The 20023-nt window shown below is 45.7% G+C and overlaps 1 protein-coding gene across 2 annotated transcripts in view; it reads left to right on the plus strand.

Annotated features, from left to right (window-relative positions):
- The window catches only part of LOC119174265 (cytochrome P450 3A24-like), a 61344-nt gene that overhangs the window by 4152 nt on the left and 37169 nt on the right, over window positions 1–20023 (plus strand). Inside the window, exons 2-4 of one of the 2 annotated variants that reach the window (XM_075883096.1) lie at window positions 4944–5037; window positions 6006–6058; window positions 14511–14607. In XM_075883096.1, coding sequence (XP_075739211.1) covers window positions 4944–5037; window positions 6006–6058; window positions 14511–14607 — 244 coding nt within the window. The remainder of the gene's footprint in view (window positions 1–4943; window positions 5038–6005; window positions 6059–14510; window positions 14608–20023) is intronic. The other variant, XM_075883097.1, reaches the window with a different exon arrangement.

The following is a 20023-nucleotide window of genomic DNA, read 5'->3' on the forward strand; positions in this document are numbered from 1 at the left end:
CATCGGACCATCTAAGACTCCGAAATCAAAGGACGGTCTCCAAAATACTTGAGTTTCTAGCGTGAAACGAAGTCAAGAATGTCTTAGAAACCGAGGTTATACACCCGGTATCTCCGCTTACTATGACCCCGTCAAAGACTTCGACGGTATTAAGGTCCGAGCTCACATTTCATGTAACAAGAACATAGTGGTTGCTTTAATACACGATGTCTACATCTGCATTCCTCGTGGTAACCCCTCCGGTGCCATAAATGTTGAAGAATGGGTCGTATAAGCAGTGTATACTGCGACGGGGTGATTAGTGCCCGCTACGTAGAGCCACAGCATGCGGAATCCTGCCGAGCTGCTACGAGCACCACCTGCTACGGGCCACAGGAAGCTTTTTCAAAAGCATGATTAAAAAACACAGCGCAAACAACGGCAGGAAGAAAGGAAGAGACAGGACAGAGCGCTGTGTCCTGTCTCTTCCTTTCTTCCTGCCGTTGTTTGCGCTGTGTTTTTTAATCATGTATTTGAACCAACTCGCCCAAGCTTTAACCTTAGCATTTTTCAAAAGGCTGGCCATTAGTGAGTGAGGAATGGGGCGTGTTGAAACAGAAAGTACGGATTGGCTCTTCCACGCTCTGCTAATTTTATATTCTTGCCCTGCCGCGGTGGTCTAGTGGCTAAGGTACTCGGCTGCTGACCCGCAGGTCGCAGGTTCGAATCCCGGCTGTGGCGGCTGCATTTCCTATGGAGGCGGAAATGTTGTAGGCCCGTGTGCTCAGATTTGGGTGCACGTTAAAGAACCCCAGGTGGTCGAAACTTCCGGAGCCCTCCACTACGGCGTCTCTCATACTCATATGGTGGTTTTGGGACGTTAAACCTCACATATCAATCAACGGATTGGCTCAAAACTCAAAGAGGCTGCTGATATTGTGAGAAATACAAAACAACACTCACGTCGGTGACGGAGGTCAAAGATAACTGGTGCGCAATCAGGTCCGACACTGTGATGTCCTACTCCGGCAGATCGCCCGACGTCTCTTAGGCGACAGCCACCACCACCACCGCATTGCAATACTGTCGGAGAGCTGCAAATGAATGAATGAATAGACTTTATTTAAAGTCCGGCAGTTTTACCGGGCAAGGTGGGGGAAGAGGGGATTAACCCCTATCCCTTCCCACTCTCCGTCGATTATGATGGCGGTGCCTCAGGTAACCACTCGAAGTCCTTGCACCCGGGCGGCATCTTCTGCTTGCCGGACGGTCCAAAGCTGGTCGGCCAGCTCGTCGCTGGTGAGTGCCGCCTCCCAGCGGCCGCGCAGCTGATGCCCCGCCGATCGGCAACAGTGACCCCAGCCACGGCGGAGGCCGGCCCCTGCCCCCGTAGCAGCAATGGGCCCCGGATTTCGTCCGTGCATAACATGCGTCACGAAGGGAGCGGCGGCAGTGATGTTAACTTTTTCATCACACTCCCAAAGCATGTGCTGCAGTGTGGTCCTTTCCCCGCACGCTTTACACGCGTCCGTCAGGTATAGGTGAGGATAACACAGGCGTAGGATCACCTGGCTGGGATACGTATTTGTTTGTAATAACCTCAAAGTTACTGCCTGTTTCTTGTCCAATTTGTTGTGTGGTGGTCGATATTTGCGTCTGCTTAGTCTGTAATGTTGTGTAGTGTCGTTGAATGTCGTCAGGCGATCACCCCACGACCATTCCAGTTCTTGTTGTGTATAGAGTGCCATCACCCCGTTCTCGGAGGGGAAGGCAGCCACCGAATCGGCCGCGGCTCGGTCAGTGAGATCTCGAGCCGCGGTGTGGGCCACCTGGTTACCTGCGAGCAAAATCTGGTGTGAGCTGGGGTCCACAGAAGGAAGACATCCACATTTTTAGTTTTGAGATACGAAGACGACGACGCCGAGGCCATCGATCCTCGAAGCTCGCCGCCGTCCTTGTTGCCATTACTTTATTGTGGTATCCAGGCCGCCAGACACGAGATGCGACCACGCGCGAAGCCACAGACGGCAGCTTGCAAGCCGCTGATCACGACCGCAGTCTCCGCTGCGACCAGTGCAAGAGCACTAGCCGCCTCTTTGGCCGCCTCTGTGTGTTCCGTACGCACCATGGCACTCGTGGGGCATTTGTCAGTGCGATTTACAACGGCGATAACGTGAGCATGCCTTCCCTCTGGGTATCGCGCGGTGTCCACGTATACCGCTTCGTCGCTGTTACCATACATTCTTTGGAGGTCACTCGCTTTCTTGTTGCGGTGCCCGACGTATTGTGTCGGGTGCATGTTCCGGGGGAGCGGTGGGACGATGAGACGGTCGCGGACCGCGATAGAAACCACAGTCTTCTCCCCGCATTGCGTAAGATATGTTATGCCTAGAGATTCGAGGATGCGCCTGCCCGTCTGGAACTTGGACAATCGCTCGTATTGTGCAATGTTGTGTGCCTCGATTAGTTCGCCCATGGTGTTATGCAGGCCCACCTCGAAGATATGCCAACAGCCCTGTTGAGCGCCTTGCGAATCATGCAGTTGACCTGGTTCCGTTCGGACGCCAGCCATTTTAGATAAGGGGCGACGAACGTTATGCGACTGATCGCGTACGCCTGTACGAGGCGGATCGAACATCTTTTTCGCATACCGCTGCGTCTGCTTGTTATGCGGCGCAAGAGTCGAATTGTGTCGTCTATGGAACGTTTAGGTCTTCAAACTGTCTCATCACTGGGACCGTTGTCCTGCTGATGTAGTCCAAATATTCTTATGTTCTCTACGCTCGGTATGGCAACGCCGTCCGCCGTTATTACTCTGATTTCTGATCTCCTTCCACAGGGAAGGTCGGTTTTGCGGCCCCTTCTCGTGGGTCTGTATATTGATAGCTCGGACTCAGCCGCCCAACATTCGAGTCTCGTACCGTTCAAGAATTCCTGCACCGCGTCCACGCCCATTTGCAGCGTTCGCTCCACGTGGCAGTCCCATCCTCTTCCGGGGAACCAGAGGGTGATGTCGTCCACGTTAAGGCTGTAATGTAGACCCTCTATTGTCGCTAGTTTCTCGGGTAGGCCAAGGAGGACGAGGTCAAACAACATGGGCGAAACGACGGAGCCCTACGGCGTACCCGTAGGACCCGTTTCGAATTTCGGGGATTCCGCGTTGCCGACAATGACGCTCGCACGCCTGCCTGTGAGAAAGTCGCGTATATAGTTATAAAATTTTTGGCCTAATCTCAGCGATCGGACACGGTCGAGAATCGCCGCACGCTCGAAGCTGTCAAAAGTCTTTGTCAGATCAAGGCTGAGAATCGCCTTGATGGAACTAGAAGTGCTGTCCACAATCTGATGTTTCAGCTGAAGCATCACGTCCTGTGTGGAGACGTTGCGGTAAAATCTGACCATCGTGGGGTGGGAACACGTCAGCGTCTTCGAGGTAATCAGTAACGCGAGTCAGGGCAGCGTGTTCAATGACTTTACCCACGCAGAACGTGAGCGATATCGGCCTTAGGTTATCAATTGTCACCTGCTTGTCCGGTTTGGGAATCATGACCACGCGGGCCCTTTTCCACGCATCGGGGAGGGAGCCCTCTCGCCAGCAGTCGTTAACGTATTCCGTCAGTCGCGTAATTGACTCATCGTCCAGGTTGCGTAGACTCTTGTTGGTTACCCGATCCGGGCCAGGAGCAGACCTGGTGTGGAGGTTGCTTAAGACTGCCCTAATTTCGGCTTCACTAAACTCCGTGTCTAGCTCCTCATTGTTGTCTCCCTCATACATTGCGTGCTGTGTTCTTTCCCCTGCTCTAAAATAGCGGTCGCGAACAGCCTGAAGAAGCTTATCTGGCGTGCCCACAAAGTCACGTATACGAGCCTGCTAATCTTGTGCCCCTGAGCGCTCTTGGTCTCCTCCGGATCCAGAAGGTGCCAGAAAAGGCGCCAAGCGTTCGCACCATGCATGTGTCTCTCGAGGCAATTGCACGCCTCTTCCCATTGTGTGAGGCATACCTGAAAAGCGTGTTCTTCTGTCTCCCTGTCCAGTTTGGCTATGCGCCTACTTTACGTCCTATTGTGTTTCTGGCGTTTCCATCTTTAGAGCTGCAAAGACACAGATGCTTTAAAGGTGCTGGTAGCGGATGTCGCGTGGCCCTTCCTACTACCACTAAGCACTCATAAGATCCTCTGCCGAATCCCCCGCATTGTACTACTTCATCGTACACAGAATATTTGCACAATAAAAAACTACAAGTATTCGCCTTGTTGAAGTCTTTCATGACCACGACACGCACTTCCCTCATCATAATGACAAGTCCAACAACTCAATGCGCACTTAAACCTCTAGATTAATTGAATACAGCCCTTGCAAACCTTTTTTAACGTCTTGAATAATGTTTTTAATTTTTAGACAACCACAGAGGCATCGGTCTCAATTTTCAGTTGTGACTTCCTGGGTGTGCGCGCTGAACGCTGATATGTGAGTGCGCGTACTGGTTCATCGCGTTTTTTTTTCCTCCTTGCCTTCTCCATTCTTCTCAGCTCCTTTCCCCGATGTAAGGTAACAAACCGAGTGCAAGCTGGTTAACCTGCCTGTCCTTCTTTTGCCTTTTTTTCTCTCTCTAATAAGAAGTGGAAGCCGCGGCCTCGTGTGGTAGAGTGTGCACGTCTAAAATAGCTCGAGCGTATTACCACAGAAATATTTTTGTTTCGATGGAACAGCCACGTAAGCAAAATTGTTTGGCTCATGTGGTGTTCAATTAGCTTTTTACGTACTGGTAGATGAGAAAGGCTTTATCTGTGACATGCACGAAAACGATTAGTGACTGGACAGTATCGCATTTACGTCCACTTACGTTTAGAGGAGAGGTTGGGTTGCCTTCATATATATTCATAGGAAAAGTTACAGTGTGTTCAATACGCCGTCATGCTCAGAAGTAACCTCGCGGTACTTTTTCATTTTTGTTCTTCGTCAGTTACCTCACGAGAAACAAAAATTACTGGAAGAACCAAAATGTTGAATCCGAAAGCTTGTCTCTCGTGTTTGGTCCGATTCAACGAATGCGTAAGGTAAGTCATCTTTGCAATATTACGTATTAGTTATTAAACCGCAGCAAAGGGTAATGAATAAAGCAAGAACATGGAGATAACAAAATAGTAAAAAGCATCAACTGGAAGCTAAGGCTATTATGTTTTTCCGGTTTGTTTTCGTGGTCTTGCGCCAGTCATCATTCGTGATTATGATGTACCAAAAGGCCGCATTCTATGCATCCTTTAGAAAGCACCGTACATAAGGATGTAGCGACAGAAAGCTATCTACATGTGTCTCGAATGAGATGGGAAGAGAAAGGTAGAACAAGACTGGCATGGTAAATGCCCGGGGGGTCAGCCACAAAAACGCTGGTTGTGCCACTATACATTTGTTGTGGGGAAATAGACAGGTAAATAGACGATGAGAGTGAGGGTTTTAAGCGCACAACTAGCCATGCTGAAAAACTACAATCAGTCAAAGGCCGGAGTTTCTCTGAAGTACGCAACTTTAGCTCGTTGAGATTACGCTGAAAAAACCACGTCCGTTTCGACTTCAGTATGAAAGGTGGGTAGTGGGTGAGCCATAGTTAACACTGAAGAACACGAAAGGTTAGATTAAAAATGTGCAGTGATCGCAGAGCCCTTCGGCATGTTGAACATTGGACAGTTCACTTGTGAGCGTGCGTATGTCATTTTTTGGTAACAGACCGAAGCCTCTTAACCAGTGTCTTATCTTCCTAAGAAATAGGGCTTGAAAAAGTGTCGAGTTTGAGTCTGTCAAATTATGTTGCTTTTCTTGAAAGCTTTCGGTGCACCATTGGTTGTTCTTTTGTCTGTTGTAGCTTCTGAGCTCAACTGGGTACAAATATGTCTGTGTTTTCTTGGACAGTGTATTTGTTGTATGTAAAGACAAGCAGTAATTATATATGGCTTCAATGATGCGAGATGTCTTAAAATACCCGACCTTAATGAATGCTTCACATTTTTTCATGGATACTTAACAACAGCCGATCTGCTTGATTGATCAAGAACGATGTCAGAAGATGGGACGAGTATGCGGGTAACTTTCTTTGCATTTTTACGATCATTTATGCTTAGTTGAAGCCAATGAGATTGGTATATTGGCCATATACTCATAATTTTGTGCTCAAGTCCAACAATTTTTCAGTTTTGTGTGCTTTCGTGTGTCGCTTCAAGACTGCCTTTACTAAACCGGAGAGCAACGTAAAGAACATGAGTGACTGATGCCCTCGCTTGCACGTTTGAAGGGATCTCTGTTTCAAGAGAGTTCATACCTTTCTATTCATTCTGCGAATAATTGTGCATTAGAGGGGAAAAAACACTGTCCCCTGGTACTCGCTACATTAAACAGTTGATGTGAATGTGCTATCAATACGCTAGCATTCCAGCTTTAAAATAAACCATTACCATAAAAGTTAACGTAAAAAATCAAAACAGGCAAGACACTGATTATGAATAAACTTTATTTTCGTATCCGGCATGTTTGTGGTCCGGCCTAGACCGCACAAGAAGGTACCGGGAGACCTTGTCTCTGTACAGCCTCCCTGGCCTGCTTGTTAGCACATTTTTGGTCCTGAACCTCTGAGCTGAGCAGCACAAGTTGGCACTGCTCCCGGAGGACCTCAGGAGAACTTGTTGATAAGCTGGGGCATTCCCATAATATATGTTTGTAAGACGCCTTTTCTGATACGCATAGTTTACACTTATTGTCCGGGTATAAGTGTGGGTAGCTCCTGTGGAGGTGCACAGGGTTCGGGTAGCAGTTCGTCTGTATCTGTCGTTATTTTGGTGCACCTTGCCTGTTTAGACTCGGATGAGGTGCGGGAATGACGCGCCTTGCTTCTCTGCAGTGTTGCATGTATTCTGTGTAGCTTGTAAATCGGTCTTTGTGTGGTACGATGGTGGCGTCAGGGATGATCATCGAGCGGTGTGGTTGGGTTGCACGGCGGGTTAATTCTCGTGACAACTCATGAGCCAGCTCGTTAGGATTGGGTGTATCAGTCTCTGTGTGCGCCGGAAACCATACGAGGTATTTGGGTTCATCTACTTTGTGTAGTTCTTGGCTATTAACGAGGATCCTGAAGGCTTGCTTTGAAATCTGTCCTTGCGTAAAATTTCTGACTGCTACTTGCGAATCGCTCAGTATGAATGAGTGTTTGTTCGAGGTGATAGCCATGGCTATGGCTACCTCCTCAGCCTCCTCTATATTGTTTGTTATGACAGAGCACGCATTAATACAAATGCCGGACGTGTCAATCACGACAGCACTGTGAGCTTTCCGTTCAGGGTATGGGCTAGCATCTACAAATAGAGATTTACTGTTCGTGCCGTGTGTTTTTAGCAGTGCTTTTGCTCGGTGTTTTCTGTGGTCCGTGTTGATAATGGGGTTCACGTTTTCGGTATCGGGTTAGAAACGATCTGAGCTCTGATTGTATTGGGGATTTTATCTTTGACACCATGTTGCGCATGGTACATGATCCCTAATCTACTCATTATATTTCTTCCCGTTTTAGTTTAAGTGAGCCTTTCATGCTGGGATATCCGCTGAGCTTCTATGATCTTTTCAAGCGTATTGTGTAGTCTTAGCTGAAGAAAAAGGTCTGTGCTAGCATACTCAGGTATTCCTATCGCTTGTTTGTAGACCTTCCGGATGAGTGCATTTATTTTGTTAGTTTCAGCTTTTTGCCAGTTGTGGTATGCTGCTACATACGTTATGTGACATAAGACGAAGGTCTGGATTAGACGAATTACGTGGGCTTCTTTCATACCTCGGTGTTTATTCGTGACCCTGCGAATGAGTCTCATTGAATTCGTGACTTTGGTGTTTAGTCTGCGTATAGTCTCGCCGTTGGCACCGTTAGCCTCGATGACTAATCCCAGTACCCATATTTTTGGAACTGTCGGTATAGCTGTGCCCTCCTGTGTATAAATCTTACTTTACTCATATTGCCGCTTGTTTTCCTCGAACTTGGGTGGTCTGCCTCTGATTGCTGACCTGTAGAGAAGAAGTTCTGATTTCTCCAGGGAGCATGTGAGTCCTGTGCTTTCAAAGTATCGCTCAACTGTTCCTATTGCTTCTTGGAGTCTCTGTTCCATGTAGCCGTCGCTGCCATCACTGACCCATATTGCGATGTCATCCGCGTAGATAGAGTGATATATTCCCGGGATTTTATTTAACTCTTTCGGTAGTCCAATCATGATCAGATTAAAGAGCAGTGGCGATATTACGGAGCCCTGTGGAGTGCCTCTGCAGCCCAATTTTTGGAGATCAAATGTAAGGCCTCCTAAGCTGAGCCTTGTTTTCCTGTTGGTCAAGAAGTTTGTGACGTAATTACACGCTCGCTCACCCATGTTTAAGTTCGAAATGCGGCTGAGAATTGTTTCATGAGCTGCATTGTCAAATGCTTTCTTGAGATCCAGACCGAGTATGGCTCGTGTGGATCTTGTGGGGTAGTCTATGATTTGGTGTTTAATCTGTAGCATGGCGTCTTGGTTGGCTAGGTGACAACGAAAGCCTATCGTCGTGTGTGGGTAGTACTCACCGTCCTCAAGATAGTTGTTGGCTCTATTTAGAAATTCATGTTCTATTCCTTTTGCTACGCATGACTTAAATGAAATGGGTCGGAGATTTACTTTGTTGATTGGCTTTCCAGGTTTTGGTATAAGGATTGTTCTAGCCTCTTTCCACGCGCCGGGTATTGCCCTTTCTGTCCAACATTTGTTTATATATCCAGATAAAAATTCTATGGATTCACTGTCCAGGTTACGTAATGCTCGGTTGGTGACTCCATCGGGTCCCGGTGCTGATTTTACATTTAATTTGTGAAGCACTGCTCTAATCTCTGCTACCTCAAAGTTTTTGTCCATGTTGGGGTTGGCTTCGCCTGTATAGTTTTTATGTTGTAGTGGTGGCGATTTTGGCATGTAGATGTTTTGTAGATCTGTCATTAGCTGTTCTTCGTTTCCTTCGTATTCGCGTGTGAGACGACGCATAGTGTGTCTCTGTTCAGCTTTGGAATTGGTGGTATCTAAAAGAAACCTTAGCAACTTCCACGTTTGTGATGTTTCAATATGGATGCCCATGTCCTTACATATCTCCACCCATTGTTGCTCACACAGCTCCTCGTAGTGATTTTCAATGTCTTTGTTGAGCTGTGCTATCTTTTTCTGGATTGTTCTGTTGTGTCTTTGCCTCCACCATTTGTGTTGTAACGCTTCTTCAGTTCGCCACATGTGGAATAATCTGTTATCGATGCGCTCAACTGGGATATTTGTTTCTACTTCCTGTGGGGATATCCTGACGGTGTCTATTATGCTCCCGCACCATTGCTTGATATCGTCAGGATGTTCAGTAATCGTTTTTCTGATATCCCGAAATTTTTCCCAGTCAACTGGACGTCTCGTGTTACACATGGTCGTAATCCTGTCGTTATCGGTGAGTGGTACGTGTGTTTCGAGTATGCGAAGGTCACTTCCTAAATCATCGAATGTGTTGTGCCATGTAGCCCCCGGGACATTTTTGGTTATTGTAAGACCCGATGTTGTGTAATGCTGGGTGCTTGTACCTATGCGTGTGTGTGCATGCAAGTCTGTTATCAGAGTAAGCTGTTCATCTTGTATGCTCTGTCATAACCGTTTCCCTTTGGGGGTGGTGTAACCAAACCCCCATGCCTCGTGTGCGGCGTTGAAGTCCCCTGCTATGATGAGCGGGGCGCTGCCAGCTAATATCAGGGCCTGCCTAAATAGAGAGTGAAATTGCTGTCTGTGATTTGACGAACTGCAATATACGTTAAGAATAAATGTGCTGCTCCCTTTTGTTTTCCTAGATAGAAGTTCTGTCATTATATGGTTGTATCCATATTCTAGATTATGGGTTCTGACCGTAATCTCTCTCCTTACTAGTGTAGTGAGAGCTTTATTTCCTTCTTCACGCTCGGGACTTACTGACTGGTATCCTGGTAGTGGGGCGAGGTCATGCGTTTCTTGAAGTAAAATAACATCTGGCTTGTTACCTTGTCGGATGTACTGCTGGATGAAAGATTTCTTAGCCTCTACAGTTCCATTGCCATATGCGGAGTTGTCCTTTACCACGCCTCACCATCGCTGTTCGTTATTTGTGTGGAAGGCGTGAAAATAGCTGGGTGGATGAGAGGGGTTTGTGGTTTTGTGGGAGTTGCCTGCAGGGGATATAGTGCCTGCGGTTGTTGGTGAACATTCGCGACTACACCCTGAAGATCTGCGGATGTTTGTGGGTTGCATCCTCGTTCCAGCATTTCTACCCTGGCTGCTAGTGCCGTCAGATCAACAGACGTCTTAGTGGTGGTTTCCAGGATAGATTGGAACGCGGTTATTAGCTGGTCTACATTTTTCTCAATGTTATCCATCCTTGTTTGTTGCGATATGCTTTCTTGTTTAGTGCTTGGGGGATCTGTAGTTTTCTGCGTTTTGGCCTTTCGTTTTAACAGAAGGGTATACTTATCTCCATGCGATCGTCGGCTATAGGTGTTTCCTCCTGTATTACAGTATTAGTTATATTAGGGCTTCTGAGTTTGCCGCATTCACGTTCCATAGTGAGTTCTATTTGAGCTTGCATCTTTTCTATCAATTCTTTCATTCGTCTGTTTTCATCTTTAAGCCACTCCAACTCTTGACTGTTGTTATTGCTACCGTTATTATTTTTAACCTCCTGAGGTCCCTCCGGTCGCAAGCCGCGTACTCTATCTACTCAGCTCACCTTGTTTGTTGGTTCCTTAGACGCCGATCCCGACCTGGAACTGGGGTGGGAGCTTGTAGGGCTGCGGTTCCTTGAACCGGAGCGGGATCTTGTTTGCTGTCGTTTTCCGACTCTCGATGTCGAGCGCTCTTGTGGACGTCCTCTTGGTGGAGATGAGCTTTGCCTTTGATGTTCTCGTAGTCTGGTCCATTGTCTCTGTTTTACAATGTAAGGTTTCTTGGACCTGGCCTTGCAGCTTTTATCGGCTGTAACATGGTCTTTTCCACAGGTTTGACAACTAGGGTCGCATCGGTGGTCGTCTTTGGGGTTGTGAATGCCACAACCAGCACAAAGTTTATCTCGGGGGTTGGGGCACACGTCACTTCTATGTCCTAGTATGTTTCACTGCTTGCAGTAGTCAATTTGCTTGCGGTATAGCGTGCATGGTATTATTACTCCATCATAGCACACACTGGAGGGTACCTTGTTTCCATTGAAGAGCACAATGACCGTTGTAGTATTCCCCAGTCGTTTCGCCGTGATGATGCTATGGTTTCTTTCAGTGACAAGGGCCACCCTAATGCTACCAGGAGTTTCTTCCAGTGGGATTCCTTTAATCATACCCTTGGCTGTATCTTCTGGTGCTGTTTCATACGGAGCCACTTCATATTCTTTGCCTCGTATGAGTATTTTCTTAATTTTTCTGTACTGGTCAGCTCGGTCGGGGTCTGGTGTGCTCACTAACATGATGCTCTGTGTCTTGTTGGGGCATATTACGTCGAAGTGCCGGACTTCTGGCGGTGTAGCCGTGGCTTCATGTATGTCTCTGGTTATATCGGTTGGGCCGAGCGCGGCTACGTGTAGGCCTCCTCTCGGTCGCATGACAATTTTGTAGTCTCCCGCCGGCAGCTTGGCCATTCTGCTCGCTTTTTCGATGCGGCTCATCCGTCTTTCCTGCGTTTTGGCTTGCGTGTTACCAGAGCCGGGTTCTACCCTGTTGTTAGCACCATGGGCGCCATTAGCGTCCCTGACCGATTCATGTCCGGGCTTTCGACGACGTCCATAGTAGACGGTGTGCCAGCCTTCTTCACTCTCGGTAGTGGCTGGCGATTCATCATCATCGTGTTGTAAGTCCATCGTCCTCGAATCACATCAGTGTCTTGCGCGTCGCCTGCCGACGCGGTGGATTCCATTGGGTTTACAACGCCGGCTCCCTGAGGAAACCGGCCTGTTTCGCGAGGCTTAACAGCGTCTCGTGTAGTGTGCACCGAGAAAAGGCCGTAAAACGACGAAAAACCTTGTCTTTGGTACCCTGAGAATCTGGATGACGAGGCGAATCCTCTGATATCACTCTGAGAAATGCACGTGGTGATTTTCACTGCGAAGTTGCTCATGAAAGCAGGAGCCGACGTGAAGCGCGTCTGCACTCGTCGGCGCTCGCAGCGTCTTAGCAATAAACTGACCAAAAATTAGTTTAGAAGACATGGATGTCTTATCGAAGTGTTTAGAAATAGTACCTTCTGGAAGGAGTTTGTTGATGTAAATCTAGGTTTTTTTAAGAGGGTAGGTAAATGTTAGTAGAGAATTGTCGAATAGGGGCCTAAAAATTTGATGTTCCAAAGCCCTATGCGTATGAACATTATGGGTCAAGCAAGAGCGAAGATATTTCGAGGGTCTGCGGCACCTTGGATACTCACCCAATTCTTGGTCATGCCACTTCAGTGGGTGCCGTTACGTTAGTCTGACCCAATACCTTAGGGGAAGGCCTTAGGGCTTCCGCTAAACTTCAGAAGTAGCTTCCCCAACCCAAAACCCAAACACGGTCTAGGGTTTGCGCATGCGCAGTGGCCTTGATGCTATTTATTTGGGGCCCCGAACTTTTGGGGCCCCTATTCGAAAACTCCCTGTTATGTTATGCTATGTTCCGTGTAAGGACCCGCATGACTGAAATTTTTTTTCACATGCCATAAACATTAAAACATTAAAAAGACTTTGTACATCTTAGAACCTGCACCCTTGCTTATATACCCATGTTTTAAAGTATGCTTGGCTCGATTTCAAAGCATTGTGTTCCACTAACTGTTTGTGGTGTCACATATTGTGCCATGTTTTACGAGAAAGTATGTTTTTCCTAAATTCTTTTCCTTCAATCTGCATACGCTCATCTACAAGTGGAAGACCGCAAGTGTCACTTAATGGGGCGAATCAGCTATTTCATGATGTCAGTAAAAGTAATCGGCGCAAAGGGAATGTAACAGTCAGTCATGACTCATACACTCACCGCGAAGTCGACAGATTGAATGAGGAGAGACAGGTAATCACCAATATGCATAGAGAATGGGCTGTTTATAGAAGTTAGGCTGCAATTATACGGCTCCACGTATTCAGATGAATATAAAAATTTATTAAACATTCGCCAATAATTTTACTGGTATTGCGGGTTTATCATTTGAACTCCGATTGAAAAAAATGACATCGTTGACGTTCAAGGGGCTTTTTTAAAGCTGAAAATTAAGAAGAAAAAAGAGCGCACCTCCATCTTTGACACTAACCTCGTTGAGCGTAGATAAGTATAGATATATGTTAAGAATACGTTAGGTATAGGTTAAGCATTGAAATATTTGTGCTTGTGTGTATACATGTTAGTGCAGTCAAGCCTTCCAGACAATTGATATACGCTTACTGGGAAGGCATATTTTCGTGAATGGTCAGATATAATTTCCGCTATAATTTCAGAGTTTTGAGTATAATAATAATAATAATAATAATAATAATAATAATAATAATAATAATAATAATAATAATAATAATAATAATAATAATAATAATAATAATAATAATAATAATAATAATAATAATAATAATAATAATAATAATAATAATAATAATAATAATAATATAATAATAATAATAATAATAATAATAATAATAAAATACTATATTTTTCAAAATTAGGGAGGCTGGGGAAAAGCTGAGCAGCAGCTTGAGTAACTCCTGTCCCAAAAGTACGCGTTACGATTATATAGCAGTGCACACAAATAGCCCTATTAGCCCGGGAAGTGAGAAAAAAAAGAAAGACTGAAGAAGCATGATTATTAGTAACTATTCAATGCAATTCTATTAGAAATATCTTTTCATAGGATGACATTGCAGCAGCTTAGAATGCAAAAATTAAAACTGAATTACGATGAATTGGGGATTCATAAACTGCAAAAAACGCCTGCATTTTCAAACAATAAAAATAAATGAGTAAATAACATAAGAAACTCCGGTCACGCGAAGACCTGATTACAATAAAACAAACTACATCACAAAGATATCAACGTCAGGCAGAAGTCAACCGTCATCTTGCTTTCGTTCGATTGTTGTGAACTTGTGAATGAAAGGTTTCCCAGATGAAATGACAGCTTTCAATACCTTTCACATCATATTTATATCAGCTCCACTGAGTTTTCAGAAGTCAAATATGAAGTATTGCTGAGCTGAACGTTGTTTACGACAGAGGAAAGTAAGCTTTCAATGTTGTTTTTTAGCTTGTCTGGACACATGGCTCACCATTTTGAGGAGCATTACCGGGTGACAGCGTAATGTTGGCATATCCGCGAGAGGTAGGGATGAGATGTGAGAGCATCCTTTTTCTCACGACAACAGTTTAGGCGCTAATCCTGTACGTAGCAGCGTTGCGCCAATATGCGGGCTCACTTGCGTTGTTGCAATGATGTTTGGTTGGGAGAGCTGAATAGTGCGGCCCTTAACCACTTCCGCCGATGAATTGCAGTATTTACGAAGGAGGGAAGCCAACGCTGATGGTGACGGATCCAGATCTGCTGAAGCAGGTTCTGGTCAAGGAATTTCCATCACTGCCAAATAGACGGGTAAGATTAGCCTGTTTTTGTTTGCTCGCAGTATATTAGTTTTTTTTCTTCATGACGCATTCAACTGGAGTAGGCCGAACTCCAAAATAAAATAAAAACACAGGTTCTTTGGTGCAATTAAGAGTTACGGTAGCACACCACTTTTACATTTCCGCATTCTGCGTTTTGCAGGCTGTTCAACCGATTTCGGCTGGCACTGGCATAGCTCCCGTAAAACCTTATGCATTGAGAACCCCATAGTTCCGTCGCAAATGTAGTCCCATTCCTGCATTGTACGTATACAACCACCCCTTCTAGACGACCAAGACGGCTATGTTGACATTTAACATGGCTTGGCTTGGTCCGATTCCTTGATTAATAAATAGGCCATTCGAATCGATGAAGGTGACGTATATAATTCACTTTGAAGCCAGTTAATGTGTAAGCCAGTTTTTAAGCGCGATTTCATCAAGCGAAATGGTCGCGTTGAGCTTGCAACAAAAATTTTCATCTTTTCCTGTTTCTCGGCGTCTAAGTTTTACTTTCGCGGTCGCTTGAAGAACGCATCACTACTCTACTGTACATATAGGTTTCTAATGATATTTCCGAACCACAGGACATCGATAAATGATAGCATAGTATTACGATGCTGAGCAAACAGCGCAACAAAGTGCGACATGTTGCAGCACCGAGACTGCTAGTAGAAACGGAGGAACTTATAACGCTTAAAGTTGTGCGCAGATTAACACGCTCAACTGTAACATGCATAAAATACTATTTACTTTTGGAAACCAACTTGCAACGAAATTATGTTAGTGGTTAGATCCTAAATTTATTTTCAAATAACAGTGTGTACGAGCTCGTGCCTTCCCCCACTTTTGTACGCTCGTACGGCAATCGGTGGGCTATCAAGCATAAATTAAGCAGTTATTCTTCGGTTTCTTAATTTTCTATTTAATGTTGAAGGAAGCTGCCATCATTTTTCCTCTCCTCGAAGCTTACAGCAGAAGATATTACTGGAATGAATGCAGGTCGACTATATAGAATGCCAACCGCACTCGTTTCCGGCACTGAATTTTTCGGACGAGCAATGCCGGTCGCACTTTCTTCCATCATCTAAATTGTTTCAGGTTTATTGCACCTGAAACGAATACACTGCTGGAAACTTGTACGTTAGGCCTTCTATTTCATCCACCCACCATCACCCCATTACACCTATATTCATACAACTCTTGACGAGAGAACTCACCCGACCTCCCTGATTTATCACAGGCAGAGCCCATATCCTGGCGTAAAAGTTGGTCCCGAATTTGAAGGCAGTAATAAAATTGAGGGGCAACTTTCCATTAGGTGCGAGTTTTGAGAAACTAAAGAAAAATTAAAGCATGAACCCAAATGAGGTTTAACTGATATTTGACGTTTTGAAAGCGATATTGCCGCTATTATGAGAGTAATCGGTTTATTTTTGGAAGACAGAATAGAATTTGCTGTCTCTCAATGCTTCAGTATAATGCCAGAAAGTATCAATGTGACTCAAAGGAGCGACAGATACCGTAAAAACCGGACTATAGGTCGGACCGCAATATAGGACGACCCCCCAAAACTTCGAATCGTAAAAAAAGAAATTTAAAAAAATCGCAAAGTATCGCGGCACACCCTTACCTTGATAAAAACGCAACGCAACTAGCTGCACTGTGGTAACATTCATTTTTATTTAGACACTGTTCAATGCTAGGAGGTCACGAAGTTACTCGGACTCATCCGAACTCGAGTCGGATGATGTTTGTTTTTCACTAGCGATGTCCCAGAGTGCATCGTCCTCTGTGCCGTCTAACGCGTTGCTGATGCAGCATTTGCGGAAGGATTTGCGAACCATCTCTTCCGGGAGGGATTTCCAGGCTGACGACACCCAGCCACAAACGGTTGCGAGCGGTGGACGCCGTAGGCGGCCAGCGGGGGTCTTGGGATTGTCTCCCAGCATCCACTCACTGTAGAGCTCGCGCACGCGACCTTTAAACGGCTTGTTCAGCACAACGTCCAGTGGCTGGAGTATAGATGTCAGTCCCCCGGGGATGACAACAAGATCCGTCTTGCCATCGGACAGCGATCGCTTCACATCGGCCGTGAGGTGACCGCGATAAGAGTCGAGCACCAGCATGCTCGGTCGTTGAAAAAGGGCACCGGGTCGCCGGTTCCACACGAGCCGGATCCATTCAAGCATGAGGGATTCGTTCATGAACCCCTTCTCGCTTGCCCTCACGATCACATCCCGAGGGAAGTCCTCCTTCGGTAGCGTTTTCCTTTTAAAAATAATATAAGGAGGCAGCTTCTTTCCGTCTGCTGTACACGCGAGCATCACGGTAAACCGCGAATGCTCGTTGCCCGTTGTCAATAGCTTCACTTGCTTCGCTGCTTTCTCGGTCACAGTCGTGTTCGATGGCATATCGAACCAGACCGGAGTTTCGTCAGCGTTGCCCATGTGGCCCATCATGTAGCAACGCTGTCGACGAAGCTCGATGACGAAGCGCTGATACTCCACAAGCTTGTGCTCGAACTCTGCGGGTAGTTTTTGGCACACTGAAGTACGCCGCCGCAGAACAAGGCCCTTCCGCTTCATGAATCGGCGCACCCACGATGGCGAGCCCTTGAATTGCGCCCTCGTGAGCCCCGAGTCGCGCGCAATCTCGAGCGCTTTCACGCGGATGCACTCCGTTGTCACGGGTAGCGACCTTGCGCGCAGCTCCCGTACGAACTCGACGAGTGCCGTTTCCAGTTCGGGGTGAACTGCAGTCCGTCCACGAAACGACGTTTTCTTCTGGTTGCTGCAACTTATGATGCGCTGTTTCTGGCTCCTCCAGTATCGGATGCTCTTCTCCGTCGGGCCGAATTCTCGTTGTGCCGCCAGGTTGCCGTGGGCTTCCGCATATTCGATGACTTTTTTCTTGAAGCACATCGTGAACTGACGTCGGCTGCCACTCATATTGAAGGAGATAGCCTCAGATGGGGATAATGAAACAGCGCAAAACCACCGCAGCCACCCTTGCTTCGCAATCGGGACAAACAAAACGCAAAATGGGCGTCGCGGCCGCCCAACGATGCTGTTGCTGATGCTCACGATGGCAATGGAGCCTACCGACTTTTGTCAACCCATTGTTGCAAGACTTCCATAAGTTTTCTGCCAATGACCGGTATATAAGACGGGGGTCGACTTTTCATCGCGTCTCTTTGAAAAAAAATTCGACCTATATTCCGGTTTTTACGGTACTTAAAGATAATTCGCTGATTCTTCAGCCATCTTGTCCTTCTAAAGGCTCTAATAAACGTGTTGTTAAATTAAAGGTATTTTACTATTTCACTGTACGTACAAGACGGTAAACCTGTATCAATAAAGAACTTATAAATAAATAAAAAGAAACATAATTAAATAAATACTAAATAAATAAATATATAAAAAGGCAGATCCCATCCACGTACTGTGGAAATCGATGACATGCGAAGCACGAATGAGAAATGTTGATATGTCCTTTTAAAATCAACACAACGTTATGAGGTGGAGGGCAATAATGCCGTACATGCCTTCCGTGTCATGATTATCATGTTTGAATGTGTCGTCTACCTTCGTCATCAATTCACGTCACGTGATACCAAATTTAGTATATGTAGAGCTAGCGAAATGACCGCGAGCACGCTATGAGCGTGGTATGTTGTCATGTTCTGGCAAGACACGCGGGTCGGGATTATCATATTTGCACCAGTCGTATAGTTTCGTCATTCATTTACGTCACTTAACACGGTATATGTGGAGCTAGCGAAATGGCCGCGAGCGCATTATGAAGGGCTCAAGATACTCGAATCTGGTTTTGACGCCCGCGCACGATGGGAACAGCAACGCTACGTTAGCAAAACGCGAGCACTCTATAGTATGACTATTTTCATGTTATGACTTTTCAAGTATGTTCTTCATACAGTCATGTTATGTCATACCAAGTTTGGTCTCGATACCATTATCGAAACGGCCAGGAGAGCTAAAAGTCGTAGGCGGCTAAGATAGATAGATAGATAGATAGATAGATAGATAGATAGATAGATAGATAGATAGATAGATAGATAGATAGATAGATAGATAGATAGATAGATAGATAGATAGATAGATAGATAGATAGATAGATAGACAGACAGACAGACAGACAGACAGACAGACAGACAGACAGACAGATAGATAGATAGATAGATAGATAGATAGATAGATAGATAGATAGATAGATAGATAGATAGATAGATAGATAGATAGATAGATAGACAGACAGACAGACAGACAGACAGACAGACAGACAGACAGACAGATAGATAGATAGATAGATAGATAGATAGATAGATAGATAGATAGATAGATAGATAGATAGATAGATAGATAGATAGATAGATAGATAGATAGATAGATAGATAGATAGATAGATAGATAGATAGACAGATAGATAGATAGATAGACAGACAGACAGATAGATAGACAGACAGACAGACAGACAGACAGACAGACAGACAGACAGACAGACAGACAGACAGATAGATAGATAGATAGATAGATAGATAGATAGATAGATAGATAGATAGATAGATAGATAGACAGATAGATAGATAGATAGATACGCTCAAAGTCGCCGAGGTTCACTAAGAAATGCTTCGTATTTAATAAATAGGTAAACAGCGTCCAATTTCATTGAGGCACGGTGAGCTAGCGCATGAGCCTTGAGGTGGCGCGCCACTTCTCTTTTTTTTTTTTTTGACCATCCACGGGAGCCATCCTTAGCGAGCTCCTAATAATAAAACAATATCTGGTGTTTTTCGTCCCGAAAGCACGATATGAGCGATGCCACGGTGGAGGGCTCCGGAAACTTTGACCATGTGGTGCTCTTTAATGTGCAAAGACATAGCACTGTACATGGGCCTCTACCATTTCGCTACCACCGAAATGCGACCGCCGGGGTTGATCATCGGCCAAGCAGCCGAGCTCGTTAGCCACTGATGCACCATGACTTACTCAGCATGCTCGTATTCAGCACGATGTTCTTACTGGATAAAAGAGAGAGATGGAAACGGAGAGGAAAGGCAGGGAGGTTAACCAAGCTTTAGCTTGGTTGGCTACTCTACACTTGGATTGAGGGAAAGGGAGAATAATATAAAGAAAAAAACAGAGAGAAAAGAAGAACAGTAAGAAAAAGATGGATAAATAGTCAGCTTGCGACTGCACAGCACGCTATTGTGATGTTAGTTCACAAGCACTCGTGAAGCGCGGTGGTCTTCAAGAAGCACAAGAAAGCTTTCGAGACTTTGCGCGTGTACGAGACCGTCGGCCAATGTCCCAGAATCTTCTATGTAAGTGGTCTTGAATCCAGGTGACGGAGCTTGGCTTCCTTACTACGTCATTGAGTTTGGTATG

The sequence above is a fragment of the Rhipicephalus microplus genome, unplaced genomic scaffold (genome assembly GCF_043290135.1).
Source record: "Rhipicephalus microplus isolate Deutch F79 unplaced genomic scaffold, USDA_Rmic scaffold_15, whole genome shotgun sequence".
Taxonomy (NCBI): domain Eukaryota; kingdom Metazoa; phylum Arthropoda; class Arachnida; order Ixodida; family Ixodidae; genus Rhipicephalus; species Rhipicephalus microplus.